This window comes from Centruroides sculpturatus, unplaced genomic scaffold (assembly GCF_000671375.1).
Source record: "Centruroides sculpturatus isolate CEXI.00-Female unplaced genomic scaffold, Cexi_2.0 scaffold876, whole genome shotgun sequence".
Lineage (NCBI taxonomy): Eukaryota > Metazoa > Arthropoda > Arachnida > Scorpiones > Buthidae > Centruroides > Centruroides sculpturatus.
The window spans coordinates 51431-79391 of NW_019385118.1; the positions used below are offsets into that span (position 1 = coordinate 51431).

The following is a 27961-nucleotide window of genomic DNA, read 5'->3' on the forward strand; positions in this document are numbered from 1 at the left end:
CTGTGAAAACGGGTAAGATTGGCTATAATGTAATTATCTTAATCTTCACTATCGTTACTTTTTAAAAACCCAGCGAAGCGGGTCCTTGCAGCTAGTAGACTATTGTAATAAAAATTAAGAGAACGGAACGTTAGAAAAAAGACATTCAAAAAAACTTTAAACTTTATTCATTTAACACAATAATTTGTATTCAATTGATGAGTATAAACAGTGTAAATCCACGATTTCTCAATAATATTTTATGATAAGCATTGAAAATGATCATTTCTTCTACGTGTTTCATATTATTTCATATTAATTTAACTAAAAGTATGAAGAAAATTTTAATACAAAATCGAAAAGTTAATTTATTAATTTCAAACAATTTCTTAATTATTCAGAAATTTAACAAAAATATATGTAATTTGTTAATAGCATAAAACATTTTGCCATAATTGGTTTCAATTACTTATTAACTAAGTAGTAATACGAACATGAAAATTCTCTTTTGATTTAGTTGATGAACGTCTACTTTGATGAATAATTTTACAAATTAACAAAAATTTTTATAACAATATTATTGCTTAAATTAAATGTTACAGTCTTTATTAATCTCTATAATCCGTATTAACAGCCCAATCTGGAAAGGCTGTATAATTAAATATAAATTTTCCCCAACTTATAACCATTAACAATTCTATTATCAGGCATATTATCGTCACAATAATTCCCGGCTTTGCCTAAATAAATAAATAAATAAATAAAAAGCAACGTGTAACATTAAATTTGAAATATTAATTAATGAATTTTGTAAAACTTACCATTTCGATGGTTTTTATTCCTGATGCATTGTAAACAACAACATTAGATGGAGTACTCATAGGCAACGAAAAGGAAAATGAACACGATATGGTAAACGGAATCATGAGATATAGCGGATTTACCTTAAGAGCTATTGCCTACAAAATATATTATAGAATTCTATATTTAAAAATTTATAATAAAATATTAAAACTATGGATGATATAATTATTACATACTATACTTTTAATAATTGGCAAGAAAGATGTATTCACTGCTGCATTTGTAATCAGTTGGGTGAATATTATCGCTAGTAAACAGATGATTATCATGACCAAATCAGTTGGAAAGTTAGACAGAATCTTAAGTTGATCGCCCAAAAGCTTAATAACTCCCGAATCCTATAATTATACTTTTGTAATTTTGGTCGTCTAAACATTGTAAATGTCTCAAATAATTTCCTTGAAAATAATTTTTTTTTCAAACAGTTAAGAAACCACAAACCTTCAAGCCTTCCGCAAGAGTGAAAGAGCCACCAAATATAAACAAAACGTCCCAATTCATGTGTTTTTGTGCTTTTTTCCAGGTAAGTAAAGGAGGACTCTTCTTCAGTTTCGGTTTAGCAGGAATCAAAAAGAGAAACAGAGAAAAGAAGATTGCAGGAGTGACAAAATTCACTTCACTGAAAAATATTTAATAACAAATTATCCGATTACATAACTGATATAAAATATTTGACATTATTTTTAGTTATTAAAATAATTACCATTATTGTATTAAAAATTGTGAAAAATTCTAGTTCTAAATTTTTCTTAAAATGCAATAAGTTTTTTTTCTAACTTTTTCTATCCTGTGGTCACTAAGAGGGCCTCTTAGCGAGTGGAATATGGGTTCGGCAGGCCCACATTGGGGCGGCCGGGTATTAAGGGACGAGATACGACATCCGTACGGATCATCACCTGAAAAATTCCCGGAGCTATACTATATTCGAAATTCCGAAAACCGAAAAGCCTCAAAGACTAATTACGCTTCCGCTCCATGAAAGTTTTCCTGGAACATGGAGCGGAACTAGTCTGCACTGCAACGATCGTTTGCAACAACGTATACAAGTTCTACCTGTCTGTGCTGCTTACGGATATTTTGTTCATTTTTATATTTGTTATTTTTTGGTGATTTTTCGACTTGGAAGACACTGAAAATGTCAAAAAAGCTGCTTATGTCGATCATGTCTGTAATTAGTGAAACGCTAGGAAATCTTTGCTTTCACAGGCGCCTGTTTTCGTTATGTACAGTACATACAATATACTACTTTTCCGAAATCCGAAAAGTGTCTGGTTCCAAGGATTTCGGATAAGTGATTGCCGACCTGTATACGGAAAAGTTACTGGGTTATACAGTTAAATTTATTATAAAGAAAATGAGTTCAAAAATTTCATGACAGTAAAGTACAGTCTACAGTAAATACTACTATATTCTATATACTGTACTAAAGATTTCCGAATATAGAAAATACTCGAGAATTGAAATTGTACGTTTGCGTCGAATAACGTTGCAAGCGCCAAAGTAGCGTTTCCAGAAAAGCGCGAAAAACCAGAAAACCCCTAATTGCGCTGGAGTAGTTGAAACAATGACTGATTTTAGTTAACGATGTAGGAATGATATTGCTGCAAAAAATTGGGTCATTTTTATCGTGAAATACTTTACAAAACGAAGATAAAGCACTCTGTGTAATAGAAAAAGTTGCACGTATATATGTCACATGAAACGTTTACCCACGCAACTTTCAGGTAGGTCGGGTAGGTCCGGACGGCGGTTAGTATCGGACAAGCGTTGTTTCTAACACTTGCTGCAAATGGCATGTTGGGTGAATAAAGAAAGTTCAGATTCCGCAACATTTAGTCAATCAGCAGTGTTGTTAACACGTGCAGAAAATTTGTTTTTTTTTAATAGTGTTTTGAGTGAACGAAGATAACTTCTGGTTGCCATATCTTGCCTGAAAATGAGAATAAGTTGTTTTTTATTTAATTGTTGAAAACAACGTTAATTGTTCTTTAACTTGTAGGCCGGAAATCTCCTTAAGCTTACTAATGCGCATGTGATAAGCAATGTTTGTTCCATGATGTTTCGGGTTTTATCGGACAGATATGTTGCGGTTTGTATGGGCCATAGATGTTACGGGCTGTATCGGAAACAGTTTAAGGTTGATAAGAATTATATTCTCACGGAATGTTTTTGCTTTACGGGAGAATATGGGTAAACTACAGTAGAAGAAAGGAAAAAAAGAAGGAAAAAAGATCTATGCAGATAAGAAAAAACTGCTGGGGGAAAATAAAGAAACAAAGAAAGAAAACATCAAATAGACCTAAATGTGGTGAAACCTTTGAAGAAGACTAGATTCAGTGTAGGATTTGTGAAGATTGGGCTCACGAAAATTGCGCCGATCTTGAAGGAAACAATGTTTTATGAATGTGACGTTTGTATTACCAAAAACAAACAAACAAAAAAAAAGTAAACACAAAATGCATTTGTCATTAAAACGAATTGTTAAATTTTCAGACATAATTTTTTTCTCATTTATACTACTTTCTTATCATGTATTAACTTAGTTTTACGATCTATAATTTGCATTTTTATAAATTTCTCAATAACTCTGCCTAATAATAAATTGTTGTTTGTGAAACCAAAAGTAATTCTCTTCTTGCAGATTTTTCTCATGTCCGAAACAACCCTCCACAATTGAACTCGGTAAAAATATAATGACTGTAAAAAGTGTTTTAAAAATTATTACTACTTTTATCTTACAAAAATGAGTTTTAACTGGTGTTTTTATAAGTACTACTCGACCTTCCCCTACTTTGGTTTCAATGCGATGTTCTGCCTTTAAATTACACATTTCTTTTGTAACCGATGTTCTTATTTCTTATTTATGACCCAGCATATTATAAGTGCATGCTTTGGGGCACTTAAAAAAGTTATGCTAATGGAAAAACGTTGCCTGTGACGTGATAGCTCTCGTTCATTGAGCATGAAATTACCTATAATAAAAGTACAGATTGTCAAATGTAAATTTATGCTTTATTTAGATTTAGTCAGTATTATTACTTTCGTCATCAGACTTTAGAAATTTGTAAAAGTTGCATTTTCTGAACTCAGAAACTTGCACATAGAGAGTAAGTTCTTCTTGGCAATTTTCGTTGGGAGCGATTAACTGCGTGTATACAGTGTAAATGGTTCTGGGAACCATTACAGCGATTCAAAACTTCATTGTTTGCACGACTTCTCATCGACGACAGTAAAGAAAATACATTTCGTGGCTGTAAATCGTAGGACCGTCTTATTCTAATGATAGTAGAGTCATCAGACGTAATCTGAACCAACATCGCCGAGATAATTTTTAGTTGCTTTGGCTCAGAAAAAATTTCCTAAAATACTGAGGTCTTTTATGTTATTCTTCTTTGCAAGCCCCATGCTGCAAGGCTTGCAATATGGCGCATGCAACATTTATCCATTCACCTCACTCGAAATCTTTACAGCTAATTTTCAATTTCTGTGCATTTTCGATTTCTTATGATTCCAATTTGAGGGACGCTTTCCTAAATTTTGCATTTGCAGCTCGGAAGATGTGATTGCGAACGCCTGCTCGTCCGCCATTTTTTATGCACACGTAACGTTTTTTCCGTGTAGTTGATAAGTTGAAAACATTTTTCATTTTAACAACTAATCGGATTTTACTGTCCCGGTTGTTATATATAACACAAGGAAAGTGTGACAATCGATAAAAAATGACTTCCCAAAATTTTATATTTTTGAACTCGGAGGACTTTGGAACGTCAAGAAATGCAAAAAGATTTTTTTTATGTGTATGGATATCAGTGTGTGAGGGCACGATTTTGTTCAACTACTTTGTTTCTTTATTCCTCGAACTTTGAAATACTCCCATGTAATTCCAGACTTTTATTTTTCTGACAGAAAAATTTTTTTTTATAGTATTCGTTAGACTGCTGGGCGGTCACTCGTTAACCTGTCTTTTGTCAAAAATTTCTGAAATTTTGCAGTGAGATTTGTATATTAAGAATGAGATTAGTTAGAAGTGAGATTAGTGATTAGGGGTGAGATTTGTATATTAGTGAGATCGCTTCTGTTAAATTTTGGTGGTAAAGGTCAACAGGTAAGAGATAGAAGTCAGGTGTCATAGCTCGAGTGAAATCGGACTTAATGACGATTTTACTCGTTATTAGCATTTACAATTTTTTAAAATGAAACTCATCCCTACCCTGTAAATTAAGCTTTTTGCTATTTAATAATAATTAATTATATAAAAAGTTTTTAAATGATGGTGATGGTGCCAAACGCAGTTTTAAACGTTGTTACCGAGAAAGTTAACCAATTCGTTGCTGGATTTTTTTCATGGTAAATAAACTATTCGAAGCATCGTTTTGCAGTGCACAATTCATTATAAAAAATCTCAATTTGGCTATTTTGGCGCTTGCAACGTAATTCGACGCAAGCCTTCTATTATAATTTTCTGTTGTTAAGAAATTATAAATTACTATAGAATTTAATAAATTTTAGGCCTATATGTCTGTTTTGAAAAAAAATTTGTCCAAACTATGAAGACTAGTTATAATATCCGAACTATATTATAACTATAGGGACCATTATGTACAATTTATTCGTAATCATTCTTCATGTTACTTTTAGCTAGGATCAATGTATTGTTAATCATCATATTACGATTCAGTCCCAGAATAAAAGTTATACTAATTTCCCCGGGCCACTTTTATGTCGACTTTATATAATGCAATCACTTGCATCTTCTAGAGGAGAAAAGAGGCAGTGATGTTAAAATCACAAGACAGTTGCAGCCAATTACCGTGATGATTTATTTATACTTTTAAGCGCAAGTCTAACGCCTACTTCTATGCCAAATTACTTAGCTTTTAATTATTGATAGTAGCTGTTGCCGGATTAGATCGGGCTAGATAAGCCCGATCTAATCCGGCAATCGTTGGCTTTAATATAACTATACGGTTTACAAATGTTTATACTGTATTTGTATATATGATATACACCATTTATTATTTTATTCTTTAATTTTATAACAAGTACAGTGGGTGATCGGTTAACGAACAAATCGGATAACGAACACTTTCGCGTAAGATTTTAATGTTCGGACAACGAACACCTCATAGAACAAACACAAGAAGAAGCAACGTAAAATAATGGATACCGCTGGTCTTCCCTTGTCTTCAGGGAACAATCCGAAACTTTTCGGAGCGCGGGAGACGTCGACATCGACGCTTAGCCCGGTATATACTAATCGGATAGTATTCCTCGAACTTTGAAATACTCTCTTGTAATTCCAGCCTTTTATTTTTCTGACAGGAAGAATTCTTTTATAGTATTTGTGACACTGTCGGGTGGGCACTCGTTAAGTTTTGTGTCGGTTTTTATTTTCGAAAGGTGAGAGTATAATAGCAAAGGTAGAGAGTGGGCAGGTGTCTGATGGTGCCGGACAGGTCTACAGTAGGCCGCAGTTCAATCTTATCTAAGAAAGATACCGTATAATCGAGAAGACTCGAGCAGCTAAAGAAGTAACAAAAATCATATCTGAGAAATGAAGAACATCGAAGAGCTCATAATGGAACCCGAAACGGACCTGACGACAGAAGAACGCCAAAAACTCTTGTGTGAAAAACACTAAGAAATTCGGCGAGATATGTTTTCTTCTGAAAAAGATGATTAATGTCGATATCTACTATTTAAAAAGTATTATCTTTTGAAGAAGTGGGAGGATGTCAGAACAACAATCTTAGAATGGCATCGAAACCAGGTTGAGGTTAATAAGTTTGGGGATCTCTACAGTTACAATACTATTAATTACTTCTGAAAAATCCTAAAGAATAAAGGAAAGCAATCGACATTAGACATTCTTTAACTCCCACAAACGGAAAAAGCATGAATAATAAAAATGCAAGACTGTGTATATATGTTTTTTTATTATTACATATAAATAAACGTAGTAAGAAAGTATATATATATTATTTTTTGTGGTCTTCAGAACAAATTAATCAAATTCACATAAAAACCTATGGTAAATCGATAATCGGTTAACGAACAATTCGGATAGCGAACAAAGTGTTGGAACGGATTATGTTCGTTAACCGATCACCCACTGTATACAATAATAATAATGAATCAAATATAGAGTTATCAAAGAGAAATGAATAGTGCACCACTTACAGTCTTTTTCCTTCACTGTAAAGACTATTCAACAGATCTTGCCAACCGGAAATAAACGTTGGACTTTTTGAAACACAACTTATAACAACTCCAACGGATAATGACAAAACGGCAACTTCGTGAAACCTAATTTGAATATTTTCTTCTAAGTATGTTGTTTTAATATGAACACATTTTGAAAGATTTCAAAATTTCTTACGATATCGGACCCAGTTCTTTATATTTGGCAATTATTATTTTCCTTATGTCTTCATTTTTAGAAATTCGTCTGCAAGAATTTAAGATTATTTATTTCTAAATTTAAGAATATATGAAATAGAAAAAAGAGTAATGATTACTTATATTTTAAGACATATTTCGATAGATATAGATATATAAGTAAAACGAATAAGAAAACAACCGGAACGTGATAACACATCCACGAAAGAAAATTAACTTCTTTTGAATCTGGAAATTCGCTGAAAACGAAACAAAATTAAATGCCAAACGTATTTAACGCAATTACATAGCATTATGATAAACACGAGTCTGATTAACTTACTATTTTAAATAATCAACAAGAATCGTATTTGTTGAAGTGCCGATTAAAGTGCTTGTTCCTCCACAAATTGCTGCAATGGAAATACTTAGCATAAGTATTTTTCGCATTCTCTGCAGATCTTCGTCCAATTTTTCACTGAAATAGTAATTAAACTGTCTGATTATATGGTTTATATTAATTTTTATTAAATAAGTTTATAATTGAAGTGTCTTTTTTACATTTCTACAGCAAACAACGATTCTTCGCTTAATTCGTATTCGACATTTTCATTTTCTCGTTCAATCTCTTTGATTTCTTCACGTTCATCTCCTTGTTTTAATATTTCTTCATTATTGAAATAAACATTATCTTCATTAACTGCTTTATTATCCGATTCCTTAACATTATCGTCGTATTCGATTTTATTATCTTCGCTATTATATTCACTTTTATTCTCAATTCCTGATTCATCTTTATTATCGTTTCCATTAATTTCTACTCGAGTGGTTAAATCGAAGAGAAATAAGATTTGCGATTTATAATTTTATTACTTTCACTATGCATTTAAAATAATATTAAAAATAACTCATTGTTTTAAATTTATATTTATTTAATTAGGCAAACTAAAATAGATATTCAGGCCAAATGCAAATATATTATGTTAACATTTTATTATTAAGTTTTATTGCACTTTCGTTGTCAATCAACCTTGGCAGAATATCCTAATCGATAATTCATCATTAGATAAATTGTTAACTATTTCGTGTAAAAGGAATAAAATCATTAATCATTAATTAACAAAACTCCTTTCTCTTTTAATATATATATATTATTAGTAAACTTATATTCTAGATATTAATAAGTTTAGTTTATATTCATGGAAATATAAGATGAAAACTGTCTCTTTTTCGTTGATTAAAGTAAAATCCATATTATAGAATTTTGTGATAGAAATGAATTGTGGCTCAAAATAAAAACATAATAATTAATTCTAACATCTTTTGTTGTTCTTTTCTCTGTTATAACTATTGTCTCATTTTTCATTTTTTTAGCACTAAAGGCTGCTATACACCATGGGTTAATCCTTTGAGGCTGCCTGTCCTCGAGGAACTTCAGAATTTCCTATCGCCCAAAAACGAAGAAAACCTCTCAGCAGAGGGTGGGGCAGCTTGCCCCGGGCGCCACTGGCAGAGGGGAGCCTAATGGTTTCCAAGAATAACAAAATTAAACTAAAATTTCAAGGGTTCGAACCTACATTGTCTAGTTCAGTGCCTAACGTTGAATTCACTCGGATATTGTCGGCCTTCAATATGAAATTTCCAAAGACTTATAAGCTAAACAATAAATTTTCAAAGGCCATTTTTTGGAAACGCTTGAAAAGTGGGTCTTATTATTTTGACAAGGAGACGTTTATGTTTTATTGCTACGTTCTCACCAAGTTTCGTTCGAATTGGAAACCCAAAAGTCTGACTATCTCTTCGTAAATGACAGTTTAACGTGTTACTTTTGCTTTCCAGCTGCCAACTGATAAGGCTACCGGCATCTGCATTAATTAATAGTAAAACTGGTAGTGATAAATAATTTGAAATGGCGAAATAGTGGCGATATTTTTCAACTTTCCACAGCAACTCCTGCCGACATGTTCGAGATAAGCCGCTTCAGAAAACTTCCTGAGATTTTTCGACCCGTTCCGATTAGTTTCCGGTCCTTATCACAGCATCTACATTCGTAGAGTAAGTATGAATATATGTTATTTAAAGATATATATATATAAACTTATATAGAAAATTATCTATAGATATAAATTCTGATACGTAGNGTAGAAGAAAATGATAAAGAGTATCGAGATGTTTTATGAAAACGGAAGAAACGAATTGAGAAGTTTTCTAAATATTAAAATTATTTATAATTTTAATTTACTCGAGAAATTTTTGATCCGAAAATAATTTATAACCTGAAAAATTAATTTATTAGGTTATAAATAATAAAAGTTAATAAGGTTATAGAAAATAATTCTTCCAAACATTCACGAGACATTGTTCTCACACACGTTTAGGTCGGCTGCGCAGTCTGACACTGCGCCAGGAAAATCAAATGGTTTTTCAATTCTACTCCGGTGGTCGGTACAGGTCGCCGAAGCTGTTAAATTGTCCCCCATAAACTACCAATAATTATAAAGGTCAGGCGTGCATGATTACTCCTTTGGGAATTAACCTAAAGAATATGGCCGATTCTACTCGGGTGGTTGGTACAGTTCGCCGAAACTGTTAAATTTTCCCCCCCACACATCTAGGAATGACTCAAAATCAGGCATGCATGGTTACTCCTTTGAGGATTAACCCATGGTGTATAGCAGCCTTAAGAGGCCCTTTTCAGGTCCCATCATACATTCAACCAAGCCCACAATGAAACGACTAAATAATGAGAAAGGAGGCCGGATATATTTTGAACAAACCGTCAATGAAAAATTCCTAAAAGTTTCTGGTCTGCATATGAAATAACGAGTAAGATTAGCAGGTTAAAGCCTTATCGCCTGACTATCTCGATGTCTATTTAAATTCTTGTAATTTATAATCGTCAAATTCGCAAATTGTTAGGTGCGAAGCTATTAGGATCATATATCTCAAGACTCAATGAAAATTAAATTTATAAATCGAAAATTGGACTTGTTCTTCTATTTATGTCTTGCTGTAAAATGAGAAAGACCCAAGTGGGGCGAGTAAATAAAATCGCTAAACATGTCTTCGATGTCGAGGAAAAGCAGTTTAGCTTATAATGATGAACTCGAAAGAAAATCCACTTAGAATGGAAAAGAAATATCAATAGTTATCGCAACATCTAACGATCCACTAATTAATAAGAAGAAAGGTCTGTCATTAGAAACGTTGGATATGGATCCTATCATATTGAAAAGTATAAAACGAATATCGATTATAATTACATTTTATTACCATTAGGCTATATTTTTTCTACACTATAGGTAGCATCATACCGGTATTTATTAGTGTTGCGTTCTTATTTTAATTTTAATTGTTTAATTAATAAAGCATTGGATATTTCACTGGGAATACGCGATTTAAATTTGCTATAAATTACTCTTAATTCTACGTTTTATTGTGACGACGATTTAAAGATAAAATGACAAGTTTTCGTACAATCAATTTCTTGAATATTTTGTAAAGTTACATGATTTTGAATAGAACAATCAAAGACAACTTTGACTTCTAATTTTAAAATATTGGCATCCTCAAAGAATTTTCTTACCTGTAATATCTACGTTTTTCTTTCTGTCTTCCTTTTTAATAAATTTCTTCTTCGGAGCATAATTCATTTTCTTACCATCACATAACATTTTAGCTCTAGCAAGTTCTACAATAATAGCGTGGACAATCGGTACAATTGTGGTCGTAGTCACGGTATTACTAATCCACATCGAAATAACTGCTGTTGTCGTCATAAGTGTTAACATTGTCCTGTGTATAAAAATATATAATATTAAATAGATAAATTATTCTAACAAAATTTAATTTAATAAATAATACCTCGATATATCTATCTTCATATAAAACAACACAGTCAATGCTATTCGTTTGTATAAATTACAATGATCGATTCCAGCAGCAAACAGTGAGGATACAAAATACAAGACGCTCGATGGCTATCAAAGAAAATCACAAAATCAATTTCTCCGACATAATTTAGGACTGTCGGGACATACAGTACTGCACTTACCGACATATATATGCGAGATATCCTATCGGAGTTCGATATTCCGAGCAACGGGAATAATACAATTGGAAAAAATGAAGTTACAGCAAGAGGAAGCAATTCTAATATCCAAAAAATTTCCATTACAAAGAAAATATATAATCCTCTCGATTCCTGAAAATATTTATATAAAGATATCACGAGTAAAAATTTAATATTAAATTATATAAAAGGAATGTTTGAATAAGATACCAATTACATACCAATGAATTGTTCCCTACAATTATAATGATTGTTAAAATCAATGGTATGAAACAAATTATGAATATTTTGTGAATGGGCCAACAAGTACGCACCACTTTTCTAAGTTTCGTTTTTGGTTTCTTTACTTTTCTAGGCATTTTGACTATTCGAAAAACGTCTAAATTGTAATTTCAATCGAATAATCTTTTTGAATTTCGGGATACGTAATCGAAAGCACGTGATCTAAAGAATCAGCATAAGTTTATTTCGGTCGACTAAATTTTTCTTAATCTAACAATAAAATAAATTATATTAAACATTTTTAAGCTTTTCAATTGTATTCATAAACAACCATCAAAATAAATATAATAAATACTTTTTAAATAAAGTTTAAATACCGAATGCCTGTTCCGAATATTTATTCAATTTTTAAAATTTAATAATGTTAAGAATAAAAATAATTTACAATAATTTTAACTAATTAATGTAGTTAAAATTAATTATAATTCCAATACTTTTATTAATATATAAATCGAATATCAATTATATTAAAGTCTAAATCACGTATAAATTATAATAGCTTTAATGTTTTCAGATTAATCGTACATAATACATACAGTGCGTAGTAAAGTTCTTATACGAACGAACGCAGATAGCTAGTTATGAATATGACGTACTGTACACTACAGTTATAAAAGTGACTACAGTATGCTCTACAAGATGAAATAGTTTTAACGCCCATTGAAGTTAAATCCCCGAAGTTCGTGCTATTACTACCTCGAAAACGATGCGCGATACGCAAAATAAGTCAATTACAAAGTCGTTGACGAGTGATTTAATACAAAAGATTCCTTATGTACACGAATAGCATGAACAGAAAGCGTAAAATGCGATTGTGCTCATCGAACACAGTAAAATGTGTATTTACCATTCATTTCCCGTGTTTCATTATAACGCGTGTATTTCTCATTTTCCTGTTTTTGTGTTGCATTCATTACTACGTATTGTATGTTAAGCGTCGCTCTCACATGTTAGTGTATAAGGACTTTACAATGAACCCTATATAATTTGCATTATTGCACTTAAAAATTGATAATTTAAAATTTATATAAGATTATATAAATAAATACAGTAATGTCCATAACGATCCTTGAATATAATATACTACTATTCAGATCTTTGCGATGTACACATTTAAGATTTCTGTGTTGGCCCTCACTTTTTAAATGAGCTAATAAGAACTAATAAAATTATTTTTGAACTCTGGGGAACTTTTGAATGGAAAATGGGAGTTCCTCCCATTTCTCAATTATTGCAGTCTTTAAGTCTTTGTGTTATCACTAGACAGCGGATTTTAGGCAAATGCTTATTTTTTCCTTGGCATATACATGACTAAGATTTTGTATGAACACTTTTCATGAACATTTAGACCGAAATAATGGTATTTTATAATGCCTAAAAATGCTTATTTTTATGTTTCTGCCTATTTTTGCCTAAAACAAAGTTTAGTCTGTTTTCATGTTTTTAAAAAGTTTTTATTAATATTTCGTTTCATTTTCCGCAAAGATTTACTTTAATTCTTAAATTAAACTGCTTAAGTTTCATTTTTTTCCTGAAAATGCAATCAGACAGATTTATTTTTTTTATTATTATTCATTACTTATATTTATAACGGAAATAAATTACACCCCCTGATGCAATTTTATAGTAATAAAATTAAAACTATATCAAATATTTTAAAATAAATACTTTTATTTAAAGTATTTATTTTAAATGAGAAATAAAGCATATCCAACGATATGCTTTATTTATTAATCTTATTAACTTATCTAATGATATTCTTTATTTCTCATGTTTAGACAGCGGATTTTAGGCAAATGCCTATTTTTCCCTTAGCATATTCATGGCTAAGATTTTCTACTAACTACTACAGTGAATTTTTCTTCGATATCAAAAAACTTCTGGCCACTTTAGCGAACAATGCAGTTTGTGTAACTAAAACAAAGAAAATTTTGAATGACATTTATGTTCAGAACAAGTTGATGTACAGTACATCAAGTGTTATTTCACATTCATTGCAGATACTATTACTGCTCTTGAGAGTAGTGGGAACCTATATATGAACAAATTGATCTCCACAACAGAGCAAAGCAGAAACTTTGTGATGCACCAGGCACTGCTGCAAAAAAGTGAAGAAAGAGTTGAAAGCAGTGCTTCAAAAGAGATTCGGATTAAAGTGCTTGTTTGTTGTGGTTGATATTTTGGCAGGAAAGAAGAGCAAAACTGAAAGTGAATTCCCAGTTCATCTTCTTCCAAGGTTAAAATATACTCTTTCTCTGCATATAAATTAATTCTCAGTGACAAATGTTGCAACTTTTCTATTAAAAATTTGGAAAAAGTGCTTGTACAGTAATATATTATGAAGCTAACTATGGGAAACAGCGAATAAAAATTGCAAAGATAATTGTTTGTTTACTTTTGTGTTTGCATCATTCTGAATACGTGCATTTTTGTTTGGAATACATATGTTAAATAAAAAAATTCATTGTTCTAATAAGTAGGTTAATTGTTCATTGTGCAAATTTTGACCGCCTATTTTTTGTTTATAAAGCGCAATTTAAAAGCTTTATTTTAAGCGCCTAAAACGCCACTTTTGAGGGCCTATACCACGTACAGTACGTCCGCTGTCTAGTCATAATATACGTGGTACGTTCGAAAAGTTCGCGAAAAAGATTTTTATGGCCTTTATGGCCTTTTAGTTACTTTACATACAAGTTGTCTCATCAAGACCGCATATGACCTGCAGAACGACAGAGCTCGGAGTTTGAATAAAATCCGGTTATTATCGGGAAAGCTGATGTTTCGTGCACCGAATATAATGTAATACTTTTTCGTTCTCATTTTTCTCGAAAACTGTGGGTCGTAGAGTTCTTAGGTCATTTTTTTATGTACTTCGAGCGAAGATTTCTCGATCTGCAGAGTTTATGTGGTCTTGACGGGACATCCTGTATATTTATACTTTATCCTTAAAGTATTCATCTTTTGCAGCAACATAATTCATCCAGCGGTCGTATAGATTTTCGAAAACGCCCGGAACTCCTCATTCGCGACCATCTGAAGTGCATTTTTTGTAGATTAAATCACTTCATCTGCGTTGACGAATTTTTGGTCTTTCATGCGTGTTTTCTTGCTGGTAGAGAAGTGGAAATCACATGAAACAAAGGTCTGGTGAATATGGGACAGGTGGAAGGACTTTGATGAAATGTTTACTCAAATATCTTCTATATAAGTTGAGATCGATGAGCTTGAGTTATCGTGTTACAGCACCCAGTTTCACCAAGCCGAAAGTTGATGTCTTTGCTTGATTGCCTCACGTATTTATCAAAAAATTTAGACGTACAATTCAGGTAAAAAAGTCTTAACTTTGAGCTTTGCAAAACTGGGTACAGCAACGTGATAACTCAAGTTCATCGATCTCAACTTGTACAGAAGATACTTGAGTAAGCATTCCATCGTGTCTTTATACATGCCCCGTACTCATCGGACTTTGTTCCACATGATTTCCAGCTTTTTTCCTGCATAAAAACTCACATGGAAAGCCGAAAATTCGTCAACTCAAATGATATGATCGCCGCTACGAAAAATGCATATATCAACTAGTCTCGAATGACGGGTTACAGGACGTTTTCAAAAACTGTATGACCTCTGGATAAAGTATGCAGGAACATACATTTAAGGGCAATGTAGTCTGAATATATATAGAATCAATAAAAAAGACAATAAAAATCTTTTCCGCAAACATTTTGAACGTGCCATGTAGAATTTATGAATCAATCATTCGAATTTAATGTTATAGATAGCTTCTTTTTATTTAGGCAAAGCCAGGAATTATTGTGGCATTAATATGCTTGATGATAGAATTGATGATGGTTGTAAGTTGGGGAAAATTCATATTCAATTATACAATCTTCTCAGATTGGGCTGTTAATACGGATTATTAGAGACTGTAACTTTTAATTCAAGCAATAATATATTGTTATAAGAAATTCTGTCATCAAAGTAGACGTTCGTGAACTAAATCGAAAAATAATTTTTATGTTAGTATTACTACTTAGTTAATAAGTAAATGAAACCAATTATGCCAAAATGTTTTATGCTATTAACAAATCTAATATATAATCGAGACGGGTTGATAATAATAATAATAATGATGATAAGAGCAGAGCCCAAACGGTTAGGAGTTGAAAGTTGAAATTTGGTACACAGTTAGGATACGTCACAAAAACGCACACTAAGAAGGGATTTTTCGAAATCCCCCCCGGGGGAGAGAGAGACAAGATTAAGGTTTCGACAATGGAAGTGTTAAGTAGCAATGAAAATATCAACAATGGAAGTATTAAGAATGGAAGTGTCAACAATGAAAGTTTTAACAATGGAAGTGTTAAGAGAAAGCGACGTGCAAGACGCAGATGCAGTTTTTTTCGTTTTTGTGGGAAATCGAACATATTTTTAGACCCATCTAAAAATTCTCTAATTAGTCCGGAAACAGGGGGACCCAATTCTTGCATTCTGTGAAAACGGGTAAGGTTGACTATAACGTATTAATCTTAATCTTTACTTTTGCCCGAGCAACACCGGGCCTACCTGCTAGTTACATATATTTTCGTTAAATTTCTAAATAATTAAAAAAATTGTTTGAAATTAATAAATTAACTTTTCGATTTTGTATTAAAATTTTTTTCATACTTTTAGTTAAATTAATATGAAATAATATGAAACACGTAGAAGAAATGATCATTTTGAATGCTTATCATAAAATATTATTGAGAAATCGTGGATTTACACAGTTTATACTCATCAATTGGATACAAATTATTGTGTTAAATGAATAAAGTTTAAAATTTTTGTATATATTTCAGCTCCTTACGAATTAGGCCTAGTGCAAATAGGCTGTATCGTGAATTCTATTTTTTTATTACTTTCGAAACTCTTTTGAGTTGTGTGTGGATGATATGAATATCTGGCAACTTTTTATATATTATTCCGTACAAGTTTATTCCTCTCTAGACGAAAAACTCATTTTCGTGACACGCTTCATCATGAAATACTTATATATGTTGATAAATATCAATCATATAAATAATATACTTGGATCGTTAGAACTCGCAATTTTGCTTTTTTAATATAAATGTTTGTTCTATGTTTTATTATTTCATAATTTAAACCAGGCATTTAATTAGGAATGTCTTGGCGCTCCCATGCGGTGCACACCCTACACATCCACTTGTGGCCCTGGTTGCACTGCTGCATTAGTGTAAAAATTGTCACACACTTTTTCACCAACTTCAATGTCTATTATTCATCCATTAATCTAATTATTTAGCCAAAATACTGGCTATAAACCTTATGGTTGTTGTTATCATTCTTTTACGATTTTGTAATTTTTTATCGTTATTACTTTTTTGTTACAACGTATAATTTTTAGTTTGTTTATCAATTAAATATAAATAATATAATATAATATAAATTTAAATATTTTTTTCTGCTTTCGATATTAAATTTATTTACAATAACAAAGAAAATNAGATTTTTCGACCCGATATATTTCGTTAAATTTCTGAACAATAAAAAAATTGTTTGAAATTAATAAATTAACTTTTCGATTTTGTATTAAAATTTTCTTCATACTTTTAGTTAAATTAATATGAAATAATATGAAACATGTAGAAGAAATGATCATTTTCAATGCTTATCATAAAATTATCATAAAATATTATTGAGAAATCGTGGATTTACACAGTTTATACTCATCAATTGGATACAAATTATTGTGTTAAATGAATAAAGTTTAAAATTTTTGTATATATTTCAGCTCCTTACGAATTAGGCCTAGTGCAAATAGGCTGTATCGTGAATTCTATTTTTTTATTACTTTCGAAACTCTTTTGAGTTGTGTGTGGATGATATGAATATCTGGCAACTTTTTATATATTATTCCGTACAAGTTTATTCCTCTCTAGACGAAAAACTCATTTTCGTGACACGCTTCATCATGAAATACTTATATATGTTGATAAATATCAATCATATAAATAATATACTTGGATCGTTAGAACTCGCAATTTTGCTTTTTTAATATAAATGTTTGTTCTATGTTTTATTATTTCATAATTTAAACCAGGCATTTAATTAGGAATGTCTTGGCGCTCCCATGCGGTGCACACCCTACACATCCACTTGTGGCCCTGGTTGCACTGCTGCATTAGTGTAAAAATTGTCACACACTTTTTCACCAACTTCAATGTCTATTATTCATCCATTAATCTAATTATTTAGCCAAAATACTGGCTATAAACCTTATGGTTGTTGTTATCATTCTTTTACGATTTTGTAATTTTTTATCGTTATTACTTTTTTGTTACAACGTATAATTTTTAGTTTGTTTATCAATTAAATATAAATAATATAATATAATATTTAACAAGTTAATAATTTAGTGCAAAATAACACTATGTAAAATAATCAGTTTTTGTAAAGCGCGATGTATTAATAATATCTTTCTTCACAATTATTTTTCAAATGCATCACTTTTTTCTTTGTAAGACACTTAATATCATTCAACAATATTTTAGATATGAGTTAAATACGAGCGTTTTCAAATATAAATTATAATTTGATAATTAAACAATCAACAAGTCATGCATTGATTCTTATTACTTTATTTTTTAATGTGATCTGTTACATTTTCAATAAATTACAATAGCTTATAATGTATCCTAGTTTTATCAGGTATTTTCCAATATTTCTTGCATAATTTTATAATTTCTTACGAAATAAACGTCTGTCCACTTTTATCTGGTATTTATGTTTATAATCAAACATATCGATAAATTTTTTGTATAAATTATTAATACATTTTCATCGTTTACAAACTTACTTGCTATTTTACAATCTATCATACATTATACTTTAATATTATTAAACTTATTCAATAATTTATAATGTTATTTTTTAAATCATACGTGCTCACTTTTTTAATGTACCTGTACTAATGATAATATGAAGAAAAAATCTCGTAGCCGAGGCTCGAAGGTAACAAAATTATACGCTTTGCAAACGTTAAAAAACTATTTAAAAATGGATTATCTTTAACAAAATGGATACTTTATTAACAGGAGAGTAGATTTTATGAACAACATTTTTAAAATTAAAGTCGATAAACGAGAGATAAAACTTTTAATAAATAGTAACTTAAAGTATATTAGATGATGCATGCAGGTTTATTCGATGATTTTTCATTTCAGGAAGCTGCTTATTTGTTAAAAGGCTTCTAATTAAATGTTTTTTTCAAAGTGGGAGTAAATAGTATATATATATATTTTAATTAAATTCAATTTCTTGAAGAAAAAGTGTAAAGGACACATGTTCCGATAAAAACTACTCACAGAAGGAATTCTCACTAAAAATCGGAAATCGGACTAGCTGCCAGCTCCCTACACCACTTACCAAATTTTGGCATCACAATAGCAGGAGAAGGACTCCGAATAAAAAGAAAGAGGAAATGTCACCCCTTCACACTTCAAACTTTCTCCTCCCATTTTTGAAGTGTGTACTTACCCCCACCGTGCTTTACCGCCGATCTTCTCTAGTTCCCGCCATTTCCACCCAGCCTTAGCCGCTCCGAACTAACGAGCATTCGATTGAAACCCGTGAAGGATATTATCATTACGAACTTTTGGATTCACGCCTTCTCTTTACGTCGTCCAAGCCGACCAGAGAGAGTATCACAGATTCAGGTATTTATCGACTGGCGTACGTGGTTGTAAACCTCTCGTAAAGGCGCGCATAAAGACTTTACCTCTATTTCTATTTTCTTTGTAAATTTTTATTTGCTCGAAAAATAAATATTTATTGTTTTATGGCTAAATGAGTAGTGGAGTGCGTTATTTATCCGGAAGATTCCGTGCATCTGAAGGCGGAGTGGTGTCGATCCTAACTTGGGCACCTCCGACGTAAGAGTCACATAAGGAGATTCTATTGTATATAGTAACATCGACTTACTTCTGTATATCGATATTGTGAATAAAAGTCAATTATGTAATGGACAATTAATTGGAATAAAATATATAAATAAAGATTTTTAAGGCTAATTTTTAAGGCTCTATGTTTATAGAGCCACCTTCCTTAAACACGCTGCAATGGACTCTAGACACATTTTCAAACCGAATCAAATCGAAATATTCTATTACTAAGCATTAGTTAAATAAATACAAAACAATTAGATAGACAAAACAATTCGTTACAAAGATTAAATTGTTAGTAATAGAGGCAATGGCCACAAATTTTTTTTTCAGATTACCCGAAACAAAGCAGAAACAATCGCAATGACATAAATAATATTATTGATGTTAAGTTATATCGTTATTCTTATTTCAGATGCATATTTCATATAAGTCTGATTTAAGTGATATTAAAACTTCGAAGCGCGATGACGTATAGTCTATTTATATAAACAAAAGTAAAATCCCTTACGCGTTTTTACTTTCTTTAATATTTGAATAATTCGAATTTTAATTTAATTTTCACGGTTTTTAAACTTTATTATTCCTATTTCGAAATGTCATATTTTAAACTTCAGTAAAAACAAAGCGATTTTCAATAAGACATTTTTAGGCCATTAACGTTATCCATAACGATACGATCTCATCACGAGTTTTTTTGAACGAAAAATTGTTTTATGACAGCTAATATATTCCCGCATCTATTAAATTGTTTTTTAAAAGAAAATATTAATGTAATAATTCTAGTTTTATACGAGACGATTCAAAATTCTCCACATAAAACGCACTTGTAATACACAGCTTAACATCAGATGTGTTAACACGTGTTTGCCACAAGTGGGATGTATGCATTTATGTTCGTGCACTTAAATGATACTAACATAGATCATATTCTGTGACTGTATAAAATAAAATACGCATCTTGGGGGCCAGTTTACCGGTAAAAATATTGGGGAGATATATCACTTATAAATCGCCCGTTAAAGGTATGTTTATTGTAATTGAACTTAATTGTTTTTTCATATGATATTAGACACTCGATGATTTCGTTAATTGCCTATCATATATAATATGCATGATACTCTAATTAATACTAAATGCGATGGTTCAATAAACACTTAATGTAATTGTTACAGTTAATGACTAACATTACACTTTAACTCTATTATCATAGTTCATTATTTGTTTTATGGTTACAAAGTACGCTAATTTCTCATTGTTGTTATTTTCATTATAACAATAACATTTACATATTATTGTAAATGTGTTTATTTTAATGTTTTAACACGAATACAAATCTATTAAACATTAAAAAACAAGAACGATGAATTTGTTTACATTTTATTACAATTAACATTGATTAAATTCATGCTATTTTAGGTCTAAAAAGCTTTCTTGAAGCTAAAAATATACGTAATACAAAAATAATAAAAATTTCGTTTTAGAAAATCAAGTAATAGGACGATCTATCAATTACGTTACGTCGATATTTTCCCCTCAATTTTTTTATATATACAGGATTTCTATTTTGTATCCTATTTCCATTTTGGTAATAGCAAATCCTATTTTAAAATATATTGGAATGTACTGTACGGTATATATCATTTGTATATTTCAAGGTTATCGGAGAAATCCCGGTAGATCAATCATACAACTGATGAAAACTGTATGATTAAGTCTCTTTAGTTTGAAGTACCACTTACTTTTGTAAATATTCAAAACAGAAATCATTCATTTTATTTTTATCACTTAATAGCTTGTAATTAGATATCAATTTTAATAATACTTCCTAGATTTTATGTAATTTGTCAAACTTGAAAATTCGAATAGCTTTATGAAATTAAATCGTTTTAACGATTTACTTCAGAAATATTTAGACATTACGGACGAAAAATCACAGCTGTTATAATTAAAATTCGTTCGGGTTAAAAGCCCATCTCCATCTTTTTATTTGTGACGGTCAAACAATCACAAACACAAATCAACGTTCCATTAACTTATAAAAGCTCCTTCGATTTCCTATCTCTTTTCGAATTATATCTTTTAAATTGAAAAACACTTGTACAGACGAGAATCCCGTTAATCCAACACCATTCACGTACGCTGTTTACGATACGATGAGTCGCTATTTCGTTTCCACGTTTATATGTAAAATACCCGTCTTTATAGGCGCGTACATTTATAGAAAACAAATATTTTATATATAATTCCAGTTTAAATTAATAAACATTAAACGCTTAACGATTAAATTATTAGACAAAAATTTTAAACTGTAAATTAAAATAAAATAGATTTCTTCGCTCCTTTATTGAAAACAAATCAGAAGACAAGAATGCAGTCAGTAGCGTAACTAGAACTGATATTAAGGGGCCGAATTAGAAGGTGCCACTCACTGCCATTAGTAGCCTCGGATGAAGGGTAGACTAAATTCTTTGGCATTGTATAGTATATACACGCGTATAAGTGCGTTTGTAACATTCAAATATGTTACCCTACTTGTTTGTCTTTTTCTTAATTTATTTATTTACAACGGTAAGGGGGCCAGACACCCCGGTTACGTTATTCTTTAACGCGTAATTTTAACTATACGAGAGTTTTTTTTAAATATATATTTAGGAAAAAACTTCGAAATTCTTATCATTCTCAAAGTATAACTTATTAATTTAAACTATAAAAAATATGGAATCTTATAAACATAATTATAAAACAATACTTCGCTCTGCACTTTTACATTTTGCGCTAATTAAAATATTTTTACTCGTATAAAAGCAATTTAACCGAACAACTCAGCAAAATTCTCATTCAGTAAATTTGAATAAAGTTTAAATCTTGCAAAATAATAAATATGGATCCCAATTTTCTTTGATATTTCATAACAATAAATCGAATTTGTTGATATTATTTAATAAATCTATTTATTTAAATAAAACGAATACAACAAACAAGCACTGATCGATGCACTTCTACATTAAATTCGCGTAAATATCATCGGTTTATACTGTGACAAACGTCAGTTCCGATTATAATTATCAATTTATTCAAATGTCATCGTCTCAGAATCCTCCGAGGAAGATACAATTTGCACCAATGTGACGACGATAATAAACGTTGCGCTTAATAATTCAGCTTAAAGACGAGTTTTTATAAATCGTAAATTTAGAATTATTAATGCAAATTTTAAGTTAAATAATTTTTAATAATAGAAACGAAAACGCATGTTAAAACACAAAACAATATTTTCAGAGTGGTTGTTTATATAGAATCTATTTTAATAAGTTACGAAATAAATAAATGTCACTTTTATTTATTATGAAATATTAAATAATTATACACTAAACACTTTTTTCCACGCGCTTACGTACATTTTTACTCCCGAAAATTTCCATATTTGCGGTAAACGGTGACGTCGAGTAGCGTGTGAGCATGCGCACGTGATGCAGCAGCATAGAGACAAGAATAGTAACCCACTTGCGAAGCTTTGTCCAAATGTAGCGCCCGAAGAGGTAGGAATTTGAATTTTTACGCAAGTTTATCGAAAAGTACGACGATCGATCGGAGCGTTTAAATAATCGCCGGATTATTTACGTCGTCCTCTCGTCAGTAATAAAATTAAGATTTTTGTGCAGTCGCATCTTTCATTCGGCTCTTCTTTGTTGTTATCGATTGACGTGTTTTAAGCGTGTCGTCTTTTACTCTACAAACGTGATTTATACGTCACGTCGAAGAAAAATATCGATTTTATTTTAAATAAATTTAGTGATAACTAGATTTAGAGGAGCATCCAGTCCGGTTACCATAACAATTTCCACCCGGAACCATTCCAAATCGGAAATGGGGGAAGCCGGTCGATGGCTAACTAATAGCAGTTTAGCCAAACTTTTACTATTCGTCTTTTAAGCGTACTTAATTCTAACGATCGTTTAGCGCGTTACTAATTAACTAAGGTATCTAATTATGTAATAGTGATTAAATTTAATAAATAAAAATATTAAATTATATAGTTTATTTATTTATTACTGGTGTTGATATTAAGATGGCTCATTTCTTCGTTTCGTTGTCGAAGAAAAGGAAATTTGATCATTTTATATAAGAAAATGCCGTTCTTTAAGTGAAAATAAGTGGATAAGTCTAGTACAAGATTTTGNTACTCAGAAAATTAATAAAAAATTTTAAACTGTAAATTAAAATAAAATAGATTTCTTCGCTCCTTTATTGAAAACAAATCAGAAGACAAGAATGCAGTCAGTAGCGTAACTAGAACTGATATTAAGGGGCCGAATTAGAAGGTGCCACTCACTGCCATTAGTAGCCTCGGATGAAGGGTAGACTAAATTCTTTGGCATTGTATAGTATATACACGCGTATAAGTGCGTTTGTAACATTCAAATATGTTACCCTACTTGTTTGTCTTTTTCTTAATTTATTTATTTACAACGGTAAGGGGGCCAGACACCCCGGTTACGTTATTCTTTAACGCGTAATTTTAACTATACGAGAGTTTTTTTTAAATATATATTTAGGAAAAAACTTCGAAATTCTTATCATTCTCAAAGTATAACTTATTAATTTAAACTATAAAAAATATGGAATCTTATAAACATAATTATAAAACAATACTTCGCTCTGCACTTTTACATTTTGCGCTAATTAAAATATTTTTACTCGTATAAAAGCAATTTAACCGAACAACTCAGCAAAATTCTCATTCAGTAAATTTGAATAAAGTTTAAATCTTGCAAAATAATAAATATGGATCCCAATTTTCTTTGATATTTCATAACAATAAATCGAATTTGTTGATATTATTTAATAAATCTATTTATTTAAATAAAACGAATACAACAAACAAGCACTGATCGATGCACTTCTACATTAAATTCGCGTAAATATCATCGGTTTATACTGTGACAAACGTCAGTTCCGATTATAATTATCAATTTATTCAAATGTCATCGTCTCAGAATCCTCCGAGGAAGATACAATTTGCACCAATGTGACGACGATAATAAACGTTGCGCTTAATAATTCAGCTTAAAGACGAGTTTTTATAAATCGTAAATTTAGAATTATTAATGCAAATTTTAAGTTAAATAATTTTTAATAATAGAAACGAAAACGCATGTTAAAACACAAAACAATATTTTCAGAGTGGTTGTTTATATAGAATCTATTTTAATAAGTTACGAAATAAATAAATGTCACTTTTATTTATTATGAAATATTAAATAATTATACACTAAACACTTTTTTCCACGCGCTTACGTACATTTTTACTCCCGAAAATTTCCATATTTGCGGTAAACGGTGACGTCGAGTAGCGTGTGAGCATGCGCACGTGATGCAGCAGCATAGAGACAAGAATAGTAACCCACTTGCGAAGCTTTGTCCAAATGTAGCGCCCGAAGAGGTAGGAATTTGAATTTTTACGCAAGTTTATCGAAAAGTACGACGATCGATCGGAGCGTTTAAATAATCGCCGGATTATTTACGTCGTCCTCTCGTCAGTAATAAAATTAAGATTTTTGTGCAGTCGCATCTTTCATTCGGCTCTTCTTTGTTGTTATCGATTGACGTGTTTTAAGCGTGTCGTCTTTTACTCTACAAACGTGATTTATACGTCACGTCGAAGAAAAATATCGATTTTATTTTAAATAAATTTAGTGATAACTAGATTTAGAGGAGCATCCAGTCCGGTTACCATAACAATTTCCACCCGGAACCATTCCAAATCGGAAATGGGGGAAGCCGGTCGATGGCTAACTAATAGCAGTTTAGCCAAACTTTTACTATTCGTCTTTTAAGCGTACTTAATTCTAACGATCGTTTAGCGCGTTACTAATTAACTAAGGTATCTAATTATGTAATAGTGATTAAATTTAATAAATAAAAATATTAAATTATATAGTTTATTTATTTATTACTGGTGTTGATATTAAGATGGCTCATTTCTTCGTTTCGTTGTCGAAGAAAAGGAAATTTGATCATTTTATATAAGAAAATGCCGTTCTTTAAGTGAAAATAAGTGGATAAGTCTAGTACAAGATTTTGTTAGAGACACGAGTCGATCTATATGCGGAAAATAAAGATAGAACTAAAGGAAACTCTTCCTTAATATAATTATACGTCTCTTAGTGACATTTTTTTCGGATATTCAATCTTAATTTAAAAAGTACGCGACAACCTGACTTTTGGTTATAAAATTTAAAGTTTTTGTAATGTTTTTAAGAATTTAATTATCTTATTCTGGTTTAAAATTAAAAATCGCGGTAAGTGTATTATTACAAACTATATATTATTTTTTTATCATCATTTAAAAAAATTCGTTATTTTTTTTAAATTAAGTAACTTTGTGTGTGTTTCCTCTAACAGATTTTGAAATGAAGCCACCTGATAGAAAACGTCACTTCAGTTCTTGGCATATCTTAATTATTTTTATCATAGTCTATATTATCAACAGTATATGGTACATACAACAGTTTAACCCGACGTCTCAACCCAAGCCTCTTCCTAGCATACATTGGTGGAAAAAATCTTACGAGAATTATAATTTAACTTATATTAATCTTACAACGGATTTTGATACGTTAATAGACTACAAAGGATTTAAATTTTTGCTCAACAGCCGTAAATGCGATGATCAACCTAAATTATTTCTTATTATATTTGTGCACAGTTCTCCGACTCACTTTCAGAGAAGAGCGACCATACGCTCCACGTGGGGAAAAGATCGTACCGTGGCTGGCAAATCTGTCCGTTTAGTGTTTATGCTTGGTACTGTAAACGATCTTCAACTACAACAGAGCATAATTAGAGAACAGCAACTCTTTGGTGATTTAGTTCAGGGAAATTTCGTGGACAGTTATCGCAATCTCACTTATAAACACGTGATGGGACTTAAATGGGTTACTTATTTTTGCCGTCAGGTGAAATATATTTTAAAGACTGACGATGACGTTTACGTGGACATATTTCAATTTATTAGTTACCTATACGCAGCATTTGGATATTTTCCATCACCAAATTTAATGATGTGTTTTGTTATTCCTTCCCCAAATCCAAAGAGAAGCCAACGTAGCAAGTGGAGAGTTTCGTTTAAAGAATATAGAAATCAAAAATATCCACCGTATTGCTCGGGATGGGCCATTGTCACGTCACCCGATGTTGTTTTTCGCCTTTATATAGAATCCTTCCGTGTTCCATATTTCTGGGTGGATGATGTCTACGTATCGGGGATATTAGCTCAAAAACTGAATATTCACCATATTGATCTGACTTATAAATTAGCTATCACTAACCAAAAAATAACTCAGTGGCTAGAGGACGATAAACTCAGTCTTCCTAGTTTATTTGGCTATCCAGATATGGACATTTCTACAATTAATGCATTGTGGAAGAAAACTTTGCACTATTACATGAACAAAGACAAACAGATTTTACAATAGTGCCAAATTTTCTTCCCTTCTCTGGATGACTTTTTTATAATTAAATTTCAAATTTAACAATAAATTTTTATTCCATGAATATGAATATCGTAAAAAATTCTGGTGGTGCAAACTACATTTTGATGTCTGTACAACACAGAGAGACTTGTATAATTAAAAAAAAACACACACTTTTCCAGTCATAATATGTACATTTTATGTATATACTCTTTCATATACTTGTATAAAAACATGAAATTGTTAAGTTAATAAATATGTTTTGTTTTTATATAAAACTCCTTACTTTCAAACTAATGCAATACACAAAATATTTAGAATTTTAATGCTGTGATGATACTTTACAGAACCAATCCATCTAAGTACTATGCTTTTCACAATCTTTAAAAAAACACACTAATTTGAAATATGATCAAAATCTTTTTAAAAAATATATCAAAAATCATTCTTCTTTATGTATAAAATACATATTCACTAGCTTATAATGCTTGCTGAATTTTTAATATTTATCCTAAACTGTACTGAAAATATTTGAAAGTAATTATAACTATTGAAGTACAGTATTAATTTACTGTTTAAATAAATGTTTATTCTAGAATATTTGATTGATTGAAAACTGACATTTCTGTTCTGAAATACAATCTACTTTTTCTTGGATTATTTTGTCCCAATTTAAAAGCATTGTGAAACTGTTTCAAAATATAACTGCATTAAGCTTTATGTGAGGGAAACTTTAATCAGCAAATATACTAAGTACTAATTTATCTAAAATACAGTAATTTAAATTTTCTGTCAAACATTTTTTACTTGAAATGTTTTCTTTAAAAATTTCTAAATGAATATACTGTATTAATAAATCTATATTAAGCAATTCTTACTAGAAATTCTTGTTTAAGTCTCATTAAAAGCCGAGATTTAACAGTTAAATTTACACACGGTTCAACATATAAAATGTCAATCCGTATTCC

At 30.7% G+C, this 27961-nt stretch overlaps 2 protein-coding genes across 6 annotated transcripts; one reads left to right on the forward strand and one right to left on the reverse strand.

Annotated features, from left to right (window-relative positions):
• Positions 1-406: 406 nt before the first annotated feature.
• LOC111635025 (solute carrier family 13 member 5-like) lies at positions 407-11782 on the reverse strand. Of its 2 annotated transcripts, none has more exons than XM_023379869.1 (13): positions 11515-11781; positions 11276-11425; positions 11086-11201; positions 10808-11016; positions 7783-8038; positions 7565-7699; positions 7362-7481; positions 7223-7291; positions 7024-7149; positions 1285-1462; positions 1020-1181; positions 801-938; positions 407-719 (listed from the first exon to the last, which is right to left on the reverse strand). In XM_023379869.1, exons 1-13 carry the CDS (start codon positions 11650-11652, stop codon positions 588-590), a joined length of 1929 nt encoding a protein of 642 aa, XP_023235637.1. In that variant the 5' UTR covers positions 11653-11781; the 3' UTR covers positions 407-587. The 2 variants fall into 2 exon arrangements, 1 of the variants encoding a protein (XP_023235637.1); XR_002758328.1 differs by having other exon boundaries at positions 578-719; positions 1025-1181; positions 11515-11782.
• Positions 8838-27264, forward strand: LOC111635026 (beta-1,3-galactosyltransferase 5-like). 4 transcript variants are annotated; one of them, XM_023379871.1, is made up of 2 exons: positions 8838-9276; positions 25924-27264. In XM_023379871.1, the coding sequence occupies exon 2, from the start codon at positions 25932-25934 to the stop codon at positions 26994-26996; it is 1065 nt and encodes a 354-aa protein (XP_023235639.1). In that variant the 5' UTR covers positions 8838-9276; positions 25924-25931; the 3' UTR covers positions 26997-27264. The 4 variants fall into 4 exon arrangements, with proteins under 4 accessions (XP_023235639.1, XP_023235641.1, XP_023235640.1 ...); XM_023379873.1 differs by lacking the exon at positions 8838-9276 and adding an exon at positions 20078-20540; XM_023379872.1 differs by lacking the exon at positions 8838-9276 and adding an exon at positions 22602-23057.
• Positions 27265-27961: the final 697 nt, after the last annotated feature.

Coding starts and splice junctions, on each gene's coding strand:
- LOC111635025 (XM_023379869.1), bottom strand. CDS start 11,652: ATGCCTAGAAAAGTAAAGAAACCAAAAACGAAACTTAGAAAAGTGGTG. Junction 939..1,019: donor TGCCAATTATTAAAAGTATA/GTATGTAATAAT, acceptor TATATTTTGTAG/GCAATAGCTCTTAAGGTAAA. Junction 720..800: donor GAATAAAAACCATCGAAATG/GTAAGTTTTACA, acceptor TTATTTATTTAG/GCAAAGCCGGGAATTATTGT.
- LOC111635026 (XM_023379871.1), top strand. CDS start 25,932: ATGAAGCCACCTGATAGAAAACGTCACTTCAGTTCTTGGCATATCTTA.